The sequence below is a fragment of the Balaenoptera acutorostrata genome, chromosome 16 (assembly GCF_949987535.1).
Source record: "Balaenoptera acutorostrata chromosome 16, mBalAcu1.1, whole genome shotgun sequence".
In the NCBI taxonomy this organism is placed as follows: Eukaryota; Metazoa; Chordata; class Mammalia; order Artiodactyla; family Balaenopteridae; genus Balaenoptera; species Balaenoptera acutorostrata.
This window is the reverse complement of record NC_080079.1, coordinates 65,780,206-65,802,354: the sequence shown is the minus strand read 5'-3', so window position 1 is coordinate 65,802,354 and position 22,149 is coordinate 65,780,206. Positions and strand designations below refer to the sequence as shown.

Sequence of the window (22,149 nt, the reverse complement as noted above, 5' to 3'; positions counted from 1 at the left end):
AGCCCCACTAGGGCGGAATCCCGGAGCGGGCCCCAAGGGTGAGAGGTCCGCAGAGCCGGGTGCCGGGGACCGGCCGGGCGGCACGTGAGGGGCCGGGGCTGGGCTAGGTCTCTCGCCGTCTCCCCCTCACCCCTCTCTTCTCTTCCTCCCCTCCCCTCCCTCCCTCCCTCTCACCCACACTCCCAAACGATTCAGCTACTAGGGGCTACAGAAAGTGGTCGGGAAGTTGCTGGCCTGCCCCAGTACACTTTCCGCGGTAATGGAGAACACAGATTGGGCTTTTCTGACCCAATAAAAATTAATGTATCAACAAGAGAACAGATATTGCTTGAACTAGGAGTCTTTTCCCCCGCCGGCAACTCGTCCTCCTCCCAAATTAACCAGGTCGCTCCAGTGCCTCTTTCTCTCCTCGCCCGTAACACTCTCGGGCACACAATGAGCTGCATGATATATCATAGTAAGGATCAGTTTATAAAGACATGTTTGAAAAGTGTTTCAAGACCCTGAGCGAGGAAAAGATTAGGTGCACAGCCTAGTGTCGGCAGGGTGCGCTGAGCGCTGCACCCACATGAGTTGAAGGGCGGCGCTACAGGGTAGCAACCCCAGGTCCGCCCTGAACCGAAAAGGGACCGTCCTTCTCCCCATCTCAACGTTAAATAGTAAAATAAAAACGTTGGCTTCTTCCGTCCTCACTCAGGATGACAAAATGAGTATGGAAAAGGTGTTTGTGAACCAGTTAGGGCGAGAGCTTTTTAAGGCATATTAGGAATTTTGTCTACAATTAAACAAGGCGGGTGTGTAGATAAGGAGATGTTTGGGGATTGGTCAGCGTTGTTTCTAAGATCTAAAACCCTCAGGTAACGTGACGTTGGGTGCGCTTCCTGATTTTATTGGTTTTATTGGTTTGTATTAGTTACACAGGTTAAAGCCCAAGTCCCTTGCCTCCCCAATTAAGAGATCTTAATTAGGTTGGTTGTCAATGTATGACAGTGTTTAAAACAATGTTATGATTTCAATTAAACTTCCGAATCAAGTACGAGAGTTATTAGTATACACTGTATCTTTTTGCAAAGATTGGTAGCTCAGATTAAGAACTCCTGGATCACCGCTTACCATTTTAATGAGGGTTAACTATGGCTCCCAGCTCTGGTCTTCCAGAATTGATCGGTTGGAGGTTTGGATCACCTCTGTCCCTGCCCTTTGTTTCTCTTCCTCCTCCAATCTTCTTTATCTTGTTCGTCCCTCCCCTCCCCCACCCTCTTCTTTGCCTCTGTATTTTTCCTTCTCTGTACACTTAAGTTTCTCTTTTTCCACCCCCTCCATCTTTCTACCTTTAGTCTTCAGCATTTTGATCCCAGTTGTCTTTTTATATTCTAGCTTTATTACTATATAGTCCTTCCCCTTCCTCTACTTTTTGGCTTTTTTTTTTTTTTCCATTTTAGACATTTTCTTCCTTCTGCTTTTTCCTCTTCTTCCCAACGTGTTTTATGCTTTTCTTGTTTTTGGAATGATCATTCCATCTCCATTTAACTTGTCCCTTCCCTTTTCTGTGGCCCTTTTTGGCCTTTTTTTCTTCGCTCTCTGCAGGGCAGCAGGGGTGTTTTACATATGGAAGGAGGCTTTGACTAAATCTGCTGGCATTCTAGTGAGTTTCCCTCCACAGCCTTTCCATGTGCCGAAGGCTCTCACACTTCCTGTGGTACAAAACTATCTAGGAACAGCAAGCAGCCCGCCCACCTCCTCTTCCTTTAGAACTTAGTTGCTGGAGGAAACTAAGCCAGGTGGTGCCTTTTAAAAAGAAATGTTTTAAGTCTTGTATTTCTCAGTCAAGTGCAGTAGCCTTTAAATTCTAAGGAGCTGAATGGAGTGACTATTAAATCAGAGTTTCTTTTGCAACTAGCTCTATGTATGCAAATACCACTTTTTTGGCCACTGCTGGTGGTGGGAAGGATTGCAGTATAATTTTAAATTGACATGTGGGCTGGATGGTTACATCAGTTCAGCCACTTCCTGCCCAGGGGACTTTGGGAGATCCAGAAGGAGGAGGGGGGATGTAAGTGGGAGAGAATTTTTCTGACACGGTACTGTCGATATTGTCCTTTACAGACAACTGATACAGTTTAGGAAGTCAGCTTTTCAGTTTCTAGGCAAGGTGATCACATCAAATAATTGCTTTTTTCTTTTTTCTTTTTTTTTAAGACTCCTTAGGGAAAGGCTGACTACTTAGTAAGCTCAGATAATATTGAGGCAAAAGTCTGATCCTGTTTGTTGACCAATTTGGTTAGGTATGTTTAAATTATGTGTGAATAATTAGCAGATCCTTTCATAGGCCCTGGGGCCTGATCTTGCCACTTCTCCACTTTCTCTGTAATCTTATATTTTCTTCTTTGGGCTGGCATCTCTTTTCATGTTTCAAATTATGAGTTGGCCCTTATCTCCTGGACAGTAATATTTGGATCTCATACACTACTCCAGTCCCCTATGTCACAGGACATCTTAGGGAAAAAAAAAATTTTTTTTTTATTGTGGGTTAGGGGTCTTGGTGCCCTCTGGTGAAAAGACTAGTTAAGTAATGTTTTGCATCCCACAGTTGTTGGGAATTTTGTTTGTTTGTTTCACTTTGTTTTCTCTTCTAGGAAAACAAAAACTCACAGGATAGTGTCAATTGCATGTGGTTCCCCCTCCGGGGCCTGCTATATATGTTTGATAACAGGGACATTATTCTCTTATTTTCTCTCCAATCATGTTATCCTGTAGCAACCTCAGTAGCACTCAGACTCTTGAATATACTCTAGAGTAGAATAAAACTGATTTTGAGAAATATTGAAATGTCAGTTTTCATCAGAAATGGAAAAACAGAAGTGGAATTAGTATTTAATTGTAAATGTATTTTTCTATGACTTAAACACTCTGTAGTAAATAAAAGCACAAAACAAGGAAATAAAGCATTTAATAATGTTTACAAATTAATAAGGAAAATAAATTTCAGAAGATCTGTGCAGATAATTCCATATTTAAATGTGGATCTATATATTAGAATGGACTCCTTCCCCCCTCCAGCCCCCCCCCACCCCCAGCCCTGGGGATAATTTAGTTTATTTACAAAAGGGGGTTACATTTCATCAGTGGAGCCAAGTAAAATTAAGATCTTGTGGGAGTCCTTATTTTGTTTCTGATTGTTTTTTTGGCTGGGTGGTACCGAGTGGTTTCTTCCCTGCATTTGGGTTTTTCAGGGGTCATTGGCCTCTTTCACGATCTCATAAAAAGGCTGTTACCATTCAAAGAGGCCACATCTTTCCAATCCATGTTGCTCATACCATTTCCATTTCCTTGACAGGCTCTTTTTCAAGAGATAAGGTTTGAATAGTAAACATTATCTTAATTACAAGTCTGGATTTCTAAAGCACTTCCATTTAAAAATATAAAAGAATATATGAGACAGAGATCAATTTATAAACTCCTTTCAAAAGCAGATCCCGTGACACCCTCTGGCATATTCAGATTACTTGCAACATATATGAATTTTAATTTTTATGGCTGATTGCAATATTTAGATTATATGCTCTTAATAATTTTTTAGCAAGGTAATCCTGATATAAGCGATAAAGCATGTTTAGACAGATATTGTTGAATTTCTAGAGAATGGAATGGATTGTTTTTTGTTATCCGAAAAAACATCCTTATAAAGATTGCTGACTTTCTGGAGATTAGAATTGGAATGTCTTTTGTTTTCTAAAAATGCTGGTACAAAAAGCAGTGGTCTTTGGAGAAAATATCCTACAGCTTTTCACAGCCAAAGAGGTAGTGCAGCCAAACTTTTTTTTCTTTTTTTAAGAAAAGGGGGAAAGCCATAAGCTTAGATGCCAAGAACTCAAGTGGAGTATTCTCTGGCCTAGTATTTGTATTCAGCACAGGTTTATCAAAATGTTATTTTTCTTGTGGTTAATGTTATCACTAATGTCTATTTTAAAAGTCTTTCTTAAAGGCTCAATGCTTTGCCTCTAAATGTTGTTCTCTGAGATCTTTTATTATAGTGTGTGGCCTACAGCGTGTTAGATGGGAACAGAAACAAAAGAACTAGATCTTGTTTTGCAGGATATGACAGACTGAGGATTAAACTTGTTCTACAATAATGATAACTACCATTAAGCTTATGGCTAGTAATGTTTCTGATCTGGAAATTGAACCCACGTCTACCTAATTCCAAAGTCCTTCTTCTTACCTCAGATATCACAAGGATGAAACCACTACCACTAGGTTTTCCTCAGAGGAGCCCATTGATATCTCAAAACAACCTCATTTCAGATGCAGAAAACTTGACCTCCTGTTAAGTAGTTTGCTGAAGGACACAGCTGGTGACCACAGATTCAAATTCAGGGTTTTCTGATGTGACACCATCTCTAGCCACTAAAGCAACTAGTGCATCCCAGGATTACCAGGATCAGATGAGTACAACAAAAACAAAACCAAAATTTGAGAATTGGTAGAGGGCTGTCACATTTTTACTTTGCCAAGTAATAACATTAAATAAATAAGCCTATCTCCACCTTTTCACAAAAAAAGGACTTTTATTACTTTATTTATTTATTTGGCTGAACCTCGCAGCTTGCGGAATCTTAGTTCCCCAGCCAGGGATCGAACCTGTGCCCTTTGCAGTGGAAGTGCGGCATCCTAACCACTGGACTGCCAGGGAATTCTCCACGTTTTTTAGAAAGGACATTTTAATGAGAGAAAACAGGAAAGCATGATTAAATAATAATAAATTCAACCTTATGAAAAACTTTATATGGCCTCATTTTTTTTTTTTAGTAGAAGTGTAGTTGATTTACAGTGTTGTGTTAGTTTCAGGTGTACTCAGCCTATTTTTTTTTTTCTCATTTCGCCACAGACTGGTGATCACTTGGTTGCAGACCAGTTTTTGGTAACCATTCTCCTACACCAGATTTTCTTACAAATCCAGCAACCTGTCAACTGTTAAAGAATCCTCACCCAGTTTGCTGTCACACTCTTGATTCCATGATCTTTAGGAAGTCTACTGATATATATATATATTTTTTTAATTTTATTTATTTATTTATTTATGGCTGTGTTGGGTCTTCATTTCTGTGCGAGGGCTTTCTCTAGTTGCGGCAAGTGGGGGCTGCTCTTCATCGCGGTGCGCGGGCCTCTCACTATCGCGGCCTCTCTTGTTGCGGAGCACAGGCTCCAGACGCGCAGGCTCAGTAATTGTGGCTCACGGGCCTAGTTGCTCCGCGGCATGTGGGATCTTCCCAGACCAGGGCTCGAACCTGTGTCCCCTGCATTGGCAGGCAGATTCTCAACCACTGCGCCACCAGGGAAGCCCTACTGATATATTTTGTATGGTGAGCTTCACTCTTCCTCATAGCTTGGTCTTATTTGGGGTCAGGGTAGGCAATCTGAGGAGACAAAAATGCAACTGATGATGACTCTTAGTCAGTCCCCTTTCATTTTCTCCTCTTTTCTTACTTTTCAAATAATAGTTGCTTATCTAGTATGCTTTACTGTTCTAATTATCTCATTTTCTCTTTATTTCCAATTTCTTTGCCTAGGCATTCATCATGAGACTTTTGGGACCCTTGGTAGAAGGGAGTTTAGAACCATCAGTCTTTGGATTAAGTCGGGTGAAAGAGGAAGGAGGGACATCATTTCTGGGTGTGGGCAGTGCCCGCCACAATGCATTCCTTATACAGAGGAGGTACTCAACAGATACTTGTTGGACCTGTGAGTCTTATTTGTAACCTAATCTGTAAATACTAACTCCCAAGAGTTTATGCTACTTTTGTGTGCATGTATAAAACTCAAAATCTGTGGATGGTTAATTGGAATATGGTATTAATGTTACTGGATCTCCAAAGAGTAGAGTTTCTTGGATAATAAAAGCCTCTTCTTCCTCTGGCTTTACCAGCTTTACTGTCCAACAGATGATACCTCTGCCTGTATGGTGATGTGCTTAGGAAAGAGTTTAAGAGATAACTTTTTAAGTATCCAAATTTGTAAAGATTAGGATTTGAGCTTTAAACTACATGTAACTACGATAGTTGTGGTTTCTTTTTTTTTTTGGTTGCATTGGGTCTTCTCTGCTGTGCGCGGGCTTTCTCTAGTTTTGGCGAGCAGGGGCTACTCTTCGTTGCGGTGCGCGGGCTTCTCATTGCGGTGGCTTCTCTTGTTGTGGAGCACCGGCTCTAGGCACGTGGGCTTCAGTAGTTGAGGTGTGCGGGCTCAGTTGCTCTGCAGCATGTGGGATCTTCCCAGACCAGGGCTCAAACCCGTGTCCCCTGCATTGGCAGGCGGATTCTTAGCCACTGCGCCACCAGGGAAGTCCATAATTGCGGTTTCTAATGTAAAGAAACTCCCATGCTTAGCTTATTCAAAGAACTTCATCAACTTAATCAGTTGTCACAGGAATTAAAGGAGCTTTATTTGTGAATCCAGGATTTATAGGATACTTTAGTATGTTTTATGTCTATTATATTTTCCTTTTGCAGTCAATATTCTCAGTTCCTTAATTTTAATTAATAATTGCTAGTAAATATTCTATTTCAAATGAGGGATTGCATAGGAAGAAGACTCACTCCCAATGTTTTGTCATTGTTATTTCAGACCAAAACCTCCTGCGACTGAGCACAACCATGGTGCATCCGGATTCTCCTCAGAAGTGAGACTTTCCAAAGGACCAATGACTCTGTTCCTCATGCCCTTTCAGTTTTTCCTACTCCGTAGCTATGTCTCGATCTCGCCATGCAAGGCCTTCCAAATTAGTCAGGAGGGAAGATCTAAACAAAAAGAAAAACAGCCAACTGAAGAAGGGATCTAAGCCAGCCAACAAAAATGTGGTGACAGTCAAGACTGTGAGCCCTGGAAAATTAAAGCAATTAATTCAAGAAAGAGGTGTTAAGAAAAAAACAGAACCCAAACTGCCTATGCCAGTCAGAAGCCTTCTGACAAGAGCTGGAGCAGCACGAATGAATTTGGATAGGACTGAGGTTCTTTTTCAGAACCCAGAGTCCTTAACTTGCAATGGGTTTACAATGGCTCTCCGAAGCACCTCTCTTAGCAGGCGACTCTCCCAACCCCCAGCGGTCATAGCCAAACCCAAGAAAGTTCCACCTCCTAAGAATCTAGGAAAGCAACATGAGTGTGATTATAAGGTACTTACTGACATGGGAGTAAAGCATGCAGAAAGTGATTCAGTCCCAGTGCAAGACCCCTCAATCCCTCCTGATATAGAGAATCTAATTGGCATACAAAATGCATCATTAATAAAAGATGAGAGCCAAGAGACAACCCAGTCTTGGTCCCAAAGTGTGGAGGATTCCAAAATAAATCGCACTACTCATAGTGGCCCTGCAGCAGAGGTTCTTTCTGGGTCATTGGAAGGGACACGTGGTGGTGAAGGACTATTCTCTAGAGAGACATTGAATGATATCAGTGATTCCCCTAGAATGTTTGCTCAGGACATTCTCTGTGTTCCTTTGCTCCAAAAAGCAGCCCTCAGGGTTACCTCTGAAGGAAACCCCAGCATTCAGTTAGAAGATTTGGGTTCACGAGTAGAATCTCTTAAGCTATCTGATTCTTACCTGGATCCCATCAAAAGTGAACATGATTGCTGCCCCACCTCCAGCTTTAATAAGGTTGTACCTGAATTGGACCTTAGAAACTGTTTGACTATTGGTGGGTCAATATATCCTACCTCATTAATAAAACTCCTCTTGGCAGGTTCAGAACAAGAAACCCTTGGTGCTAAACCAGATCATCAAGAGGTACTCAAATCTACCCCAGATGAACAGGAAGTTCCTGATACCACCCCTGTCCTAGGACAGGCCTTTAGTGCTGTCCCACATCAATGGGAAGTTCCTGGTGCTAACCCAGTTCATGGAGAGCCTCTGGGTGAGACCCCAGACCCACCAGAGATTCCTGGTGCTATTCCAGTCCAAGGAGAGGTCTTTGGTGCTATATTAAATCAACAAGTCCTCGGTATGGGTGGTGGTACTGCCTCAGACCCCGATATCTTTCTTCCTGCTCCTCTTAACCCAATTGCTACCTGTAATGCTCTCCCAGAATGGCCTGAGCCCCAGAGCACTGTTTCATCTGGGCTTGAGGTCCAGGGCACTCTGCAGATTTTGCCTTCGGGCTTAGGTCACACTCCTCAACCATCATCAAACTCAGAGATAAGTTCGGTACCTCCCGCAATGGCTATAAACAATATAGAAAATAAGAAGGTTCATATAAGCTTTCTGCCAGCTAACACTCAGGGGTTCACAATAGCCCCTGAGAGAGGACTCCACCATGCTTCACAGGGCATTGTCCACCTCTCCCAGGCCAGTCGCAGCAAATTGGAAGGAGGGAGCTCCCAGATCAGTGCCACCAGCATGGTTGACATCAACACCACAGTGGTGTCTAGGCCAGTGTCACTTGTCAGTACCTCCTCTTCTCCTTCCTACACAACTTTGCTACCTACTTTGGAAAAGAAGAAACGAAAGCGATGTGGGGTCTGTGAGCCCTGCCAGCAGAAGACCAATTGTGGTGAATGTACCTACTGCAAGAATAGAAAGAACAGCCATCAGATCTGTAAGAAGAGGAAATGTGAGGAACTGAAAAAGAAGCCATCCATCATTGTGCCTTTGGAGGTAAGTAAATACCCAAGGGGCTGGGGACACCTGTGAGACTTAGTAGTGTGATTTGTGTGGAGACAATTTGCTTCTGTATTACATCCTTTTGCTTTGGTAAAATGTTGCTTTAAGTTGCCTATAGGAATTTGTGGACCTACCTGAAGTATGTCTTGTTCACTGAGTGATACATGAGCTTATTTTTAGAATTTGTCTCAGAAAACTAGAACATAAAGATTTTCCATTATAAGTTTTGATGAAGAATAGGGAAATTGTATGAAATGTGGTTTTGGAAAGATTTCCACTGTGCCTCATTTTGGCTAGTTGTGTGTCTTTTTTTGGGAGTTACAGATTTAAAAATTAGGAGAACAAAGTCACTAACTGTCTTGCAGCCTGAGAAACCAGAGGAATTAAACTTCTTTTCTTTTGAAAGAATAAAACTGTCTCTATCTTTAATCTTGAAACTTTGCCTTGGAGGTATAGTAATGATAAAGCTTTCGTCTCAACTTTTGACTTGTGATTTTCACCTGCTCACAGGATTGTTGAGATTCAATGGTAATCAGAAGTTGAAAATGGTTTTTAAACTCCAAAGTGACATACAAACATTTGTACTTATTATTACAGTTATGAAACTAAGGTAGTAAAAATATTGGTTGACTTAGACTTCATTTAAAGGATTTTATGGAGGTTGGTTAATACTCAAACTTGCTTTAATTAGAATACCTGTCAGCTATGGTGTTTTATGATTTTTAGATTACTCACTTGAAGTTATATTTATTTTGAGTCTACTATGAATATGGGTGTAGTAGAATAGATTAATTTAAAGTATTATGAACTTAATTTCAGTCAACCTTTTTTCTATTTCATTCTGGACTTAAATTATCTGTCCCAAAACGCTGACTTCCTATTTGACTGACACATTGCAAATAAGAGATCAGACATTTAGCCAATCATGTATTGATGACATTTAAGGTATTTCTAAAATATTTTGTTATTATAAATCTTACTGCAATGAACTATCTTCTTTACTCAAGTCACTTCACACATGCGGGAGTAGATCAAAATGTGGCCAGTAACTTAATAGTCTACATACTTAACATCTAAAACACTTAGTAGCAATATTTTTATAACAGAGTGATCTCCCTGGTAAGCTCCTGATTTGTAACATTGCCAAAAGACATTGTTGCCAAAGGTACTCTATCTCTCATAGGTATAAACAAGTTTGTTCTCTTCTTTTCTAAACTGGCTCCTCCTCTTGCATTACACTTTTTTTGTGTGTGGCTCACGGGCTCTAGAGCACAGGTTCAGTAGTTGTGGGACAGGGACTTAGTTGCTCCGAGGCATGTGGGATCTTCCCGGACTGGGGATCAAACCCGTGTGCCCTGCATTGGCAGGCGGATTCTTTTTTTTTTTAAATTATTTATTTATTTATGGCTGTGTTGGGTCTTCGTTTCTGTGCGAGGGCTTTCTCTAGTTGTGGCAAGTGGGGGCCATTCTTCATCGCGGTGCGCGGGCCTCTCACTATCGCGGCCTCTCTTGTTGCGGAGCACAGGCTCCAGACACGCAGGCTCAGTAGTTGTGGTTCACGGGCCTAGTTGCTCCGCGGCATGTGGGATCTTCCCAGACCAGGGCTCGAACCTGTGTCCCCTGCATTGGCAGGCGGATTCTCAACCACTGCACCACCAGGGAAGCCTGAAGCCTAGCTTTCTTAGCATGGAATACCAAGATTTTTTTAAAAAATATTTATTTATTTATTTACTTATTATTTTTTATTTTTTGGCTGTGTTGGGTCTTGCAGCGCGTGGGCTTCTCTCTAGTTGTAGCGTGCGGGTTTTCTCTCTCTAGCTGTGGTGTGTGGGCTCCAGAGGGCATGGGCTCTGTAGTTTGCAGCACATGGGCTCTCTAGTTTAGGCACGCAGGCTCAGTAGTTGTGGCATGTGGGCTTAGTTGCCCCGCAGCATGTGGGATCCTAGTTCCCCGACCAGGGATCAAACCCGGGTCCCCTGCATTGGAAGGTGGATTCTTTATCACTGGACCACTGGGAAGGTGCCAATATTTAAAATCTTGGCATGACTGATCTCCTCTGTCTTGTTTGCTGTCACTTCTCACATTATACTTGAAGTTTCAGCTGTATCCAGCTACTTCAATTTCCCCAAGCTCACCGTGCATGATCCTGCCTCAGTGTCCTTGCTCATGGTACATATTCTTCCTTTCCCTATCTGACAAGACTCCATCCATTCACTCACCCTTCCCTGTGCCACACCTGTATCTGTGCATGTTCCCCTGGTTTCATTCCAGGGGACTTTGTTTTTCTAGTGCCTATCTTACCTTGGTACAGTGATAGGTGCTAAATAAACACTTGTTAGTTAAATGAAAAGAATATATTTGTAACTCAAATAATCAGGTTTAGAAATTTAGATGTTGGCATGTGGTTTATTTCTGTAAACTTGCTCTGGCAAGCCAGTGTGGCCACTGTTGTCAAGGTCCATCCGTGTGAGAAAAACCAGTATTTGTTAATGAATGAATGAATACCTTGGCTATTGCTCACAATCTCCTAAGCACCACATTCTTTATTAAAAACAAAACAAAAAACTCTTTTATTTTGACATAATTCAGTTTTATAGAAATATTACAAGAGTAGTGTGGAGAATTTGGTTTATCTTTCAGCCAAATGATAACATTTTATCATATTACTTTATTACTTTATCTCTGTTTAGCTTCTCCCCATATGTATATTTTTCTGAACCAACTGAGAGTAAGTTTTTCATAGACATGATATCCCTTTATCCTTACATACTAGAGAATGTATTTCCTAAAAACAACGATATTCTCTCCTATTATTATCAAAATTAGCAAATTAACATTGAACCATTATTATTATCTAGCCCACAGACTTTATTCATATTTTTCCTATAAGAAAATATCCTTTTGACTTCCTTTAATTTGGAATAGTTCCTCAAACTTTTAAAACAACTTTACTGAGGTATAATTGACATATAATAAACTGCACGTATTTAAAGAGTACAGTTTGATAAGTCTGACAGATGTATACACTGTGTGAACATTACCACAGTCAAAATTCATTACTCCCCAAAATTTCTTTGTACCCCTTCATAGTCCCTACTCTCCTACCTGCACCCTTTCTCCTCAGGAAAACACTCTTTCCGTCACTATACATTAGTTTGCATTTTCTAGAGTTTGATATAAATGGAATCATATAACATGTACTTTTTTTTTTTTTTTGGTTTAGCATACATAGTTCCTCAATATTTGTTTTTAATGACATTGCTTCTTTTGCAAAGTGCAGATTACTTATTTTGTCCCTCACTTTGGGTTTGTCTAATGCTTCCTCATGCCTAGATTTGGATTATACATTTTTGTATGAATACCTTCTTACAGGAGGGACATGATGTCCAATTGTCTGACTATTCATGATCTTAATTTTGATCACTCGGTTAAAGGTAGTGTCTTCCAGATTTCTCCATTGTAAAACCAGTATTTTTTACTTTGTATTTAATAAATATCTTACAGGGAGATCAAGACATGTAAATATACTGCTATCCCTCAAACTTTCACTCCCCAATTTTAATGTTCATCAGTGATTTTTGCCTGATAGTTGCCAAATAGTGGTTCTGTTTCCATTGTTTCTTCTAAATCTGTTAATTAGTTTTAAACTCCAAGGAAGAGATTTTTCTTCTTATTTGTTTCAGTGTGAACCTGTAGATTTTTGTTATATTCAGTAAGTTATACTCCTTTATTATCATTACTTATTTTGATGCTCAAATTTCCCCAGATTTGGCCAGGGAGCACCTTCAACCATTGTTTGAATAATTCTTTATTTTCTGGGACAAGTGTTCTAAGGTTTTCTATTTTCCATCCTGCCCCAGACCAGATGACCAACTGTTTATCCAAGGAAACTTGGTTCTTTTTGGTGGAGAATGATACTTAGAAACCAAGATCTTGGTAATAGGTATTATCGTTGTTGCTGAAATGTCAGTGGTGTGTTCAAAAGTTAGACTATGCATATGTTGAATTAGTTCTCTCTCTCTTTCACACACACACACACACACACACCACCCTCATGCTTCAATGTAGTTATGTTGTTCATTTGAAATACAATTTTAATTAGTTTATTTGTTTATTTTCTATTTCAAAGGTCCCCTATAGTTTATGATATTCATATTCTCTTGCTCTCTCTTGCTTTCCCCCTCTCCCAAAAGATCGCCCTTACCCCTGACAAAGCTGATTCTGAAGAATGTATTGTGTTGTCCTTATACTGAACTCTGACAGTAGAGAAACCTACTCATCCAACAATGCGTGGAGAGGCAGAGGAGAACATAGGGAACAATTCTCTGAGGAATTTCATTCTGAGAGAGCAAGGAACAGTTGCACACTCATTTGTTTCTGTCTTCTTTTGCTTAATATTATGTTTATGAGATTTGCCAATAATGTTGCTTATAATTCTAGTTGTTCATTCTTGTTGCAGTGTAGTATTCTATTGTATGTATATATCACAATACCTGTATCCATTCTGTTGTTAATGGGAAGTGAAATGTTACAGTACAGTACAGAACAGAACAGTAGAATGAACATAGCAGTGCTACTATGGATTTTTTTTTGGGGGGGGTGGGCTGGCCGTGCAGCTTGTGGGATCTTAGTTTCCCGACCAGGGATCAAACTTGCCCCCTGCAGTGGAAGCACAGAGTCCTAACCACTGGACCGCCAGGGAATTCCCTGGACATTTTTTTTTTTCTATGTTAAAGTCTCTATAGTATTTTTTTTTAAACGGAACTTATTTTCATTTATTTATTTATTTATTTATTTATTTATTTATTTATTTATTTATGGCTGCGTTGGGTCTGTTGCTGTGTGTGGGCTTTCTTTAGCTGCGGCAAGTGGGGTCTACTCTTCTGGTGTGCGGGCTTCTCATTGCAGTGGCTTCTCTTGTTGCAGAGCACGGGCTCTAAGCATGTGGGCTTCAGTAGTTGTGGCTCGCGGGCTCTAGAGCGCAGGCTCAGCAGTTGTGGTGCACCGGCTTAGTTGCTCCGTGGCATGTGGGATCTTCCCGGACCAGGGCTTGAACCCGTGTCCCCTGCATTGGCACGCGGATTCTTAACCACTGCGCCACCAGGGAAGCCCCCTGGACATTTTTATAAAAGTCTTTTGGTGACTATATGCATGCATTCTATTGAGTGTATTCCTAGCAGTGGAATTGCTGGGTCATAGAATATGCGTATGTTTAGCTTCCATAAATATTACCAAACTGCTGTGGTTGTTCCAATTAAGACTCTCATCAGTAGTGTATGAAAGTTCCACTTGCTCCACATCCTTGCCAACACTGGATATTTTCTGTTTTTTTAAAAATATATTTATTTTCTTTATTTTTTTGGCTGCATTGGGTCTTTGTTGCGGCGCGTGTGCTTCTCTCTAGTTGTGGTGCACAGGCTTTCTCTAGTTGCGGCGAGCAGGGCCTACTCTTCATTGTGGTGTGTGGGCTTCTCACTGCAGGGGCTTCTCTTGTTGTGGAGCATGGGCTCTAGGTGTGCAGGCTTCAGTAGTTGCAGCACGCGGGCTCATTAGTTGTGGTTCGTGGGCTCTAGAGCGCAGGCTCAGTAGTTGTGGCACACAGACTTAGTTGCTCTGTGGCATGTGGGATCTTCCTGGAGTAGGGCTCGAACCCGTGTCCCCTGCATTGGCAGGCAGATTCTTAACCATTGTGCCACCAGGGAAGTCCCAATTGTGCTTTTTAATGAACAGAAATTCTTAACTTTAATGTAGTCCAGTTTACCAATCCTCTCCTTTATGATAACTTTTTATTTCCTGTTTAAGAAAATTTTGTTGCACTTCCCTGGTGGCGCAGTGGTTGAGAATCTGCCTGCCAATGCAGGGGACATGGGTTCAAGCCCTGGTCTGGGAAGGTCCCACATGCCGCGGAGCAACTAAGCCCGTGCGCCACAACTACTGAGCCTGTGTGCCACAACTACTGAAGCCCATGCACCTAGAGCCCGTGCTCCGCAACAAGAGAAGCCACTGCAGTGAGAGGCTGGAGCACCACAATGAAGAGTAGGCCCTGCTCGCCACAGCTAGAGAAAGCCCGTGCACAGCAACAAAGACCCAACGCAGCAAAAATAAAATATAAAATGAATAAATAAATAAATCTTTAAAAAAAAGAAAATTTTGTCTGTTTTTTGCAAATTCCAAGGTCATGAAGATGTTCTCTTTTGTTTTCTTCTTAAAAAGTTACTTTTTTAAACCTTTCACATTTAGATGTACAAACTGGAATTGACTTTTGTGTATCACATGAGATAGGAGTCAAGACTCATTCTTTTTCATATGGATATCTACTTGACAAGCACCATTACTGAAATGACTGTCCTTTCCCCACTACTGCAACATCAACTTTGTCACAAATCAAGTGATTGATTAGTTCTCAATCTGTTTCTAGACTGTTTCATTGGCCTTTTGTCTATTTTTCTGTCTGAACTCTCATTACTAGGCTTTACAACTAACTAGTCTTGCTAACTGGTAGTATAAGTCCTTCAGTTTTGTTTTCAGTATTTATTTGGGCTATTTTTTTGGTTCTTCGCATTTTCATCAAAAAAAAATTTTTAATATATGTTTTTTTTGTTTTTGTTTTTTTTTTTAAAGATTATTTTGATGTGAACCATTTTTAAAGTCTTTATTGAATTTGTTACAATACTGCTTCTGTTTTATGTTTTTTTTTGGTTTTTTGGCCACGAGGCATGTGGGATCTTAGCTCCCCGACCAGGGATCGAACCCGCACCCCCTGCATTGGAAGGCGAAGTCTTAACCACTGGACCGCCAGGGAAGTCCCTTAATATATGTTTTTATTTATTTATTTGGCTGCACTGGGTCTTAGTTGCCGCGTGTGTGTGGGATCTTCGTTGCTGCATGCGGAGTCTTTTTAGTTGCGGCATGCGAACTCTTAGTTGTGGCATGTGGGATCCAGCTCCCTGACCAGGGATCGAACCCAGGCCCCCTGCATTGGGAGTTCGGAGTCTTAGCCACAGGACCACCAGGGAAATCCCTTCATCAAAATTTTTGAATCAGCTTGTAAGTTTCCACCAAAAACCCTGTTGGAATTTTTATTGTTTGTGTTGAATCTATACATCCATTTGCAGTCAAATGCTCTACCACTGAGCTATACCCCCTCTCATCAGTTTGAAGAGATTGACATTTTTACAATATTGAATCTTCCAGTTCATGACCATAGTATATCTTTATTTATGACTTACTTTCTTTCAATAACATTTTGTAGCTTTCAATATAGAGTTATCTAGTTTGTTTTATTTTTAGGTATTTGATATCAAAAAGTTTTTATATTTATTTTACACACATCAATGATTGAAACCCATTTACTTTGATAAGTAAGAATATTGGTAAGCAAATATATTTCATGTATTTGTTTGTTCCTCACATCAGAATTATTTTACTTATTATTGAGAGTTGGAGTGAGAAAGAGAAAATACATTTACAGTTTTTAAATGTTAATATTTTTATTATTAGAATATTTATTTTATTATTTATTTATAATAATATTTTATTATATGAAACAAATGTACATTTTAAAAACAGAACTGTTACAATTTTTTTCTTCTAAAATATACTTAGCCCCCAAAGGCATATGCCATTTCTCAGAATGTTAACTACTAATGTCTGGGAGAAGTAAAAACAATTTTGATCTACTCTTTTTGATCATAGATTATATTTTTGTCTCCCAATTGTTTCTTTTAATTGAACAACAAGGTGATTAGATAGTCTTCCCAGTGATCTCTTTGGCCAAGAGATAAAATGTTATTTTTTGCCAAGTTTAGTTCAGCTTAGTGTTCTCCATATTCAGAAATACAGTTAATTAAAACCATTAACTTTATAACTCGTAGTCATCTAGGAATTTGCTCCTGGCTAGGTATTCCTCATTTTGCATTTGTAATTTAGCATACTGAGACATATGCATTATTCTATTTATTGAATAGTGAGTGATGTTAAAAGGGGAGGAGAAGTGCTTTTTAGGGACTTAAAGGGTAGGTGCTTTGGCCAGGCTACACTTTCACACACCTTTTAGTATGCTCAAAAACAACAACAACAACAAAACACAGTTGTTTGTAGGTATGCTTCTGAGGGCAGGGTTTTGAATTATATATCTATAGCTTGATGATTTGGTATAGTATCACACATTTAATTAACATGAATTGAATGACTAAGCAGTTTGTGAGTTGGTTGCCAAAGTGAAATAGTCTCTTAATATTTACTCCAATTAATATTTTTTGTTTCTTGGGGTTTTTTGTTTGTTTGTTTTTAAAAATTATTTATTTATTTATTTATTTATGGCTGTGTTGGGTCTTCGCTTCTGTGTGAGGGCTTTCTCTAGTTGTGGCAAGTGGGGACCACTCTTCATCGCGGTGCGTGGACCTCTTACTGTCGCGGCCTCTCTCGTTGCGGAGCACAGGCTCCAGATGCGCAGGCTCAGCGATTGTGGCTCACGGGCCCAGTTGCTCCGCGGCATGTGGGATCTTCCCAGACCAGGGCCCGAACCCGTGTCCCCTGCATTGGCAGGCAGACTCTCAACCACTGCGCCACCAGGGAAGCCCTGTTTTTGTTTTTGTTTTGCCATGCCAGGCAGCTTGTGGGATCTTAGTTCCCGGACTAGGGATTGAACCTGGGCCATGGCTGTGAAAGCTCCATGTGCTAGTCACTGGACCACCAGGGAATTCCCTACTCCAGTTAATATTGATTTTTTTTCCTCCAAATATTAAAGGGTTATTCTATGCTTGGTAAGATTAATAGCAGTATATTAAATAACACTGTAAAATGTGCTATTTATTACCATGCTACCTTCTTAGCTAATAGAAATTACACCTGGAAAAACAGCAATACCTATATAGTTTGTTCTTGAAAAGCTAAAAGTTAAGTAGTATTATATGATACAAATTGAACCACTGACTGTTCACTATTCTGTGGGTAGTGTGATAACAGTCTAGTTCCGGAGATGTCCCTTCAGAATTGGTTGACATACTTGTTTAATTTTATTTTATCCACTTTAGTGGGAGTTGCGTGGGACAGGCCTCTTCTGGCCACTGCTTTTCTCAGTGTTTTCAAACAGCCAGATTTCATTTTGGCATATGTTATATATGGCATATGGAACAAATTTTTGCTACCAACTCTTGCAATTGAGGGCAGATGTTATATGTCCCTAAATATGCCTTTAAGGAATCTCTTTGGATCACTACTGAGACTTCAGTAGCATACCTCACCACAGAGCTGACCATAGGAAACAAAGCCTGTGGTGTCTAGGATCTTTGCATGTTTAGAATATGTATATACATGTATAACTGAACCATTTTGCTACACACCAGAAATGAATACAACATTGTAAATCAAGTATACTTCAAATAAATAAATAAATAAATAAAAAGAAACCCCAAGTATGTCAACAAAGCCATGCTGATCTTGATTGATTATGACTGGTGGGTGTTAGTTTCTGCAATCTTGTCAGTATGGTTCAAGTCTTACCTTGCCATTTTGTGTAGACCATCTTATCCAGAAAGTAAAATGTGTGAAACTGACTTAACACCTTCATCTAGTATCAGTATAATCCAAGTTATACTATCACTTACTAGTGAGCACTGTAGTTTGGTACATGTTTATTTTGCTACAGAGCTTATCTCCCCGTGTCTTTGTTGGTCAGCTTCTTGATATTTTTGTTCCAGAGTAATATTTCAAGAGTTGATGGTTTCAAAACTGCAAAAGTCATTCTCCCTATAAAGTAGCCAGTCACTGTAGTACTATGATGGATGTGGCACTAGTGCAACCAGCTAGGAGAGAAGGTGGGATCATATATTTTTGTACTGTTATCATATTAAAATAAGACACAGCTAACAAATGAATCAGACTAATCTAAGCAATTCAGGTCATTACCTTGATAATGAGACTCAGTGCTCAAGTCATGATTATCCAGAAAGTCTTGGCTAATTATCGTCAGCTCTTCGTGTCTGCTAGTAAGCAACAAGAGAAATCTTGCTCTTTTCTGATTTATTTATGTCCTGTTAACACTGCTACAGTTTTAAAAAGAAGGACATGGTGAGAAAGCAGTGATTAGAAGTGAGATGTTTAAATTACTTCTAAAGCCCAAGCTCAGGCCATAGAGGGTGCTAGCACATCATAGGTGCTCAATAAATGTTTGCTGAACAAATGATTCAATGAATGAATGAAATCTCATCAAAAATGTAAGATTCAGCCTATCTCACATACCAATGTCTCTTAAAAAAAAAAAAGTGCACTGTAAACCATTATATCCCATGTGTACTTAATATATCATCTCAGCAGCTAGTACCTCAAAACATTTTGGGGTTTATTCTATATATGTCATTTTCAAGTACCAAAGATATTAGAATCATGGGATATCTGTAGCAGAAACTCAAGTAGAGGACTTGAGAAAAAAGTTTATAGGAAGTACACAGTGCTTTAAAAATATGTTTAAAAAGCAGCTGCTTGTGTTGTTTAAAATTACTGCTATGTCCATTTGTGATTATGAGTTATACCAAGATGCAAAGTTTGGACACCTCAAAGTTCTAAAGGGAAAAGGACCGTGAAAGCTCAAAATCATGTTTTTCTAATTGTAAATGGAGTTTAGAAAAACAATTCTAGAAGGGTACAGACCTACCAAACCAAACTGTTGGAAGTGTTTACCTCTGAGGACTGGAGTTTTTGGATGGAGGATGGGTGTATTAGAAAATAAGTGACTTTAAATTTTGCTTAAATTTTTCTACATGGTTTGAATTTCTACATAAACAGTTTGTGTTACTTTAAAAAGTAATAAAATCAAAGTAGTGTAATTTGCATTTGGAAAGCTTAGAAGCAGGAAAAAGACAAACTTTAATTCTACTACCTAGATGCAACCACGATGCATATTTGCTTCCAGTATTTTTTCTGCATTTATTTTTTTTTAAAGATTTTTTTGATGTGGACCATTTTTAAAGTCTTTATTGAATTTGTTACAATATTGGTTCTGTTTTATGTTTTGGTTTTTTGGCCCTGAGGCATATAGGATCTTAGCTCCCAACCAGGGATCGCACACTCACCTCCCTGCATTGGAAGGCGAAGGTTTGACCACTGGACCACCAGGGACATCCCTGCATTTAAAAAATAACAGAGTTTAAAAATTTTTTCTTTTTGTTTCACTGGAAAGATGATGCTCAGTTGTAAACGTTAGAAGTATACAAATTGTGGGCTTCTTTGGTGGTGCAGTGGTTAAGAATCTGCCTGCCAATGCAGGGGACACAGGTTCGATGCCTGGTCTGGGAAGATCCCACGTGCCGTGGAGCAACTAAGCCCATGCGCCACAACTACTGAGCCTGCGTGCCACAACTACTGAAGCCCGGGCACCTAGAGCCCGTGCCACCACAATAAGAAGCCCACGCACCGCATGAAGAGTAGCACCTGCTCGCTGCAACTAAAGAAAGCCCGCGCAGCAACGAAGGCCCAACGCGGACAAAAAAAAAAAAATATACAGATTGCTTTGTTACAATAAAACTAACCGTGTATACACACACACAGAAGAAAATAAATAACATCTTTAAAGTTGAATGGGGTAAAATTTTTTCTTCTTTTTTTAACTCAGTATATCATCAACATTTCCCTTGTAAGTAAAAATTTGTAAAGATTTAAAAAGTATGTGTATAATATTCCTTTGGGTAAATGAACATAACCTACTAAATTGCTTTTCATGACTGGATGAATTATTTTGGGTCCCATTTCAAATTATGTTCTTTCTTTTTTTTTTGGCTGTGTCAGGTCTTAGTTGCGGCATGCGGGATCTTTTGTTGCAGTGCGGGCTCTTTGTTGTGGTGTGTGGGCTTCTCTCTAGTTGTGGCGTGCGGGTTTTCTCTCTCTAGTTGTGGCACACAGGCTCCAGAGTGCGTGGGCCCTGTAGTTTGTGGCAGGCCAGCTCTAGTTGAGGCGCGAGAGCTCAGTAGTTGTGGCGGGCGGGCTTAATTGCCCCAGGGCATGTGGGATCTTAGTTCCCTGACCAGGGATCCAACCTGCGTCCCCGCATTGCAAGGAGGTTTCTTTACCACTGGACCACCAGCGAAGTCCCCTCAAATTATGTTCTTGACACTGGAATCTACTAGTCCTGTATTTCAAGCTAGAAGTATTAGCATAACCAAAATATTTAGTATTTTGTTAGTGATTTATTATTGCCCAATGGTTTCTAAAGCTTTACCACTTTTGGAAACCTAAAGTTTGTAGTACAGGTATTTTTTGGAAAGTCAGGTCTATTTCATTCTCTCAGAAAGAGAAACTAAAGTTTCTTTTACCTTTTTTCTGGTAAACACATCTTCATGCCCTCTCAAAGATGGGGGTTGAGCCAGCATTTAAGCATATCTCATTAGCGTAGCTAAATGACTGGACACTAGCCAGATCAGATTAGGTACTTGGTGTATTTTTAGCTACCATGGAAAAAAACAGAATTTTAAAATTATTATTATTATATTAGTGCTTTAGTCTCACTAAATTTTCCACATGTTTTTTGGTTGCTAGACAAGAGTTCCTAAGACTAATTTGATCCTGGTTTAAATGATCCCAACACTTGTCTTTCATATGATGTTTCAAAAATCATAAAGTTAGAACTTCTACATCAGAGGTTTTTAATCTGGATGGGCTTCAGTGCTCTGTGATCCCATCCCCTCAAAATTATATGTAGGGACTCCCCTGGTGGCGAAGTGGTTAAGAATCCGCCTGCTAATGCAGGGGACACAGGTTCAATCCCTGGTCCGGGAAGATCCCACATGCCACGGAGCAACTAAGCCCATGCGCCACAGCTACTGAGCCTGCGCTCTAGAGCCCGCAAGCCACAACTACTGAGCCCATGCGCCGCAACTACTGAAGCCCACGTGCCTAGAGCCCGTGCTTGGCAACAAGAGAAGCCACTGCAATGAGAAGCCCGCGCACTGCAACGAAGAGTAGCCCCCGCTCGCCGCAACTAGAGAAAGCCCATGCACAGCAACGTAGACCCAACGCAGCCAAAAATAAATACATAAATAAATTTATAAAAAAAAAATTATATGTAACATATTGTTTTATATGCATTTTTCTGGAGAGATGGTCTTTAGCTTTCATTAGATTTCACAGAAATATAAATCATGTCTACTACTCCCCAAAGTAAAAACAAGTAAGGGGATCACACCAATCTTTTAAGACTTTGAAGGAGTGAAATTGATAACTGTTACTCTGGTTAAGTTATACTAAGATCCTATATTCCCGCCATGTGGTCCTCAGTGTGAGAATGGATCTGTTTGTAACATTGTGATAGAGCCCTGAAACAGGGATGCTTGAGGAGCAGAAGTGATGTCTACAAAGGGTCTGGCAGAGTCCCTGCTACATAGTAGGTGCTTAATGTGGTGGTTATTGTTTTATCCTTGAAGAGATTTGCCTATTCATTTCATTACTTTCACCCATTTCCCTCTTGCTGCTTGACTCACGTTACTCAGAGGAAACTAACTAA

The 22,149-nt window shown here is 40.1% G+C and overlaps 1 protein-coding gene across 4 annotated transcripts in view; it reads left to right on the top strand.

Annotated features, from left to right (window-relative positions):
• TET1 (tet methylcytosine dioxygenase 1) overlaps positions 1-22,149 on the top strand; it is a 137,529-nt gene that overhangs the window by 1,095 nt on the left and 114,285 nt on the right. For 3 of the 4 annotated variants that reach the window (XM_057531225.1, XM_057531222.1, XM_057531223.1), the window contains exon 2: positions 6,622-8,648. In XM_057531225.1, coding sequence (XP_057387208.1) covers positions 6,744-8,648 — 1,905 coding nt within the window. In that variant the 5' untranslated portion in view covers positions 6,622-6,743. Of the gene's footprint in view, positions 1-5,640; positions 5,743-6,621; positions 8,649-22,149 lie in introns of those variants that run through there. The other variant, XM_057531224.1, reaches the window with a different exon arrangement.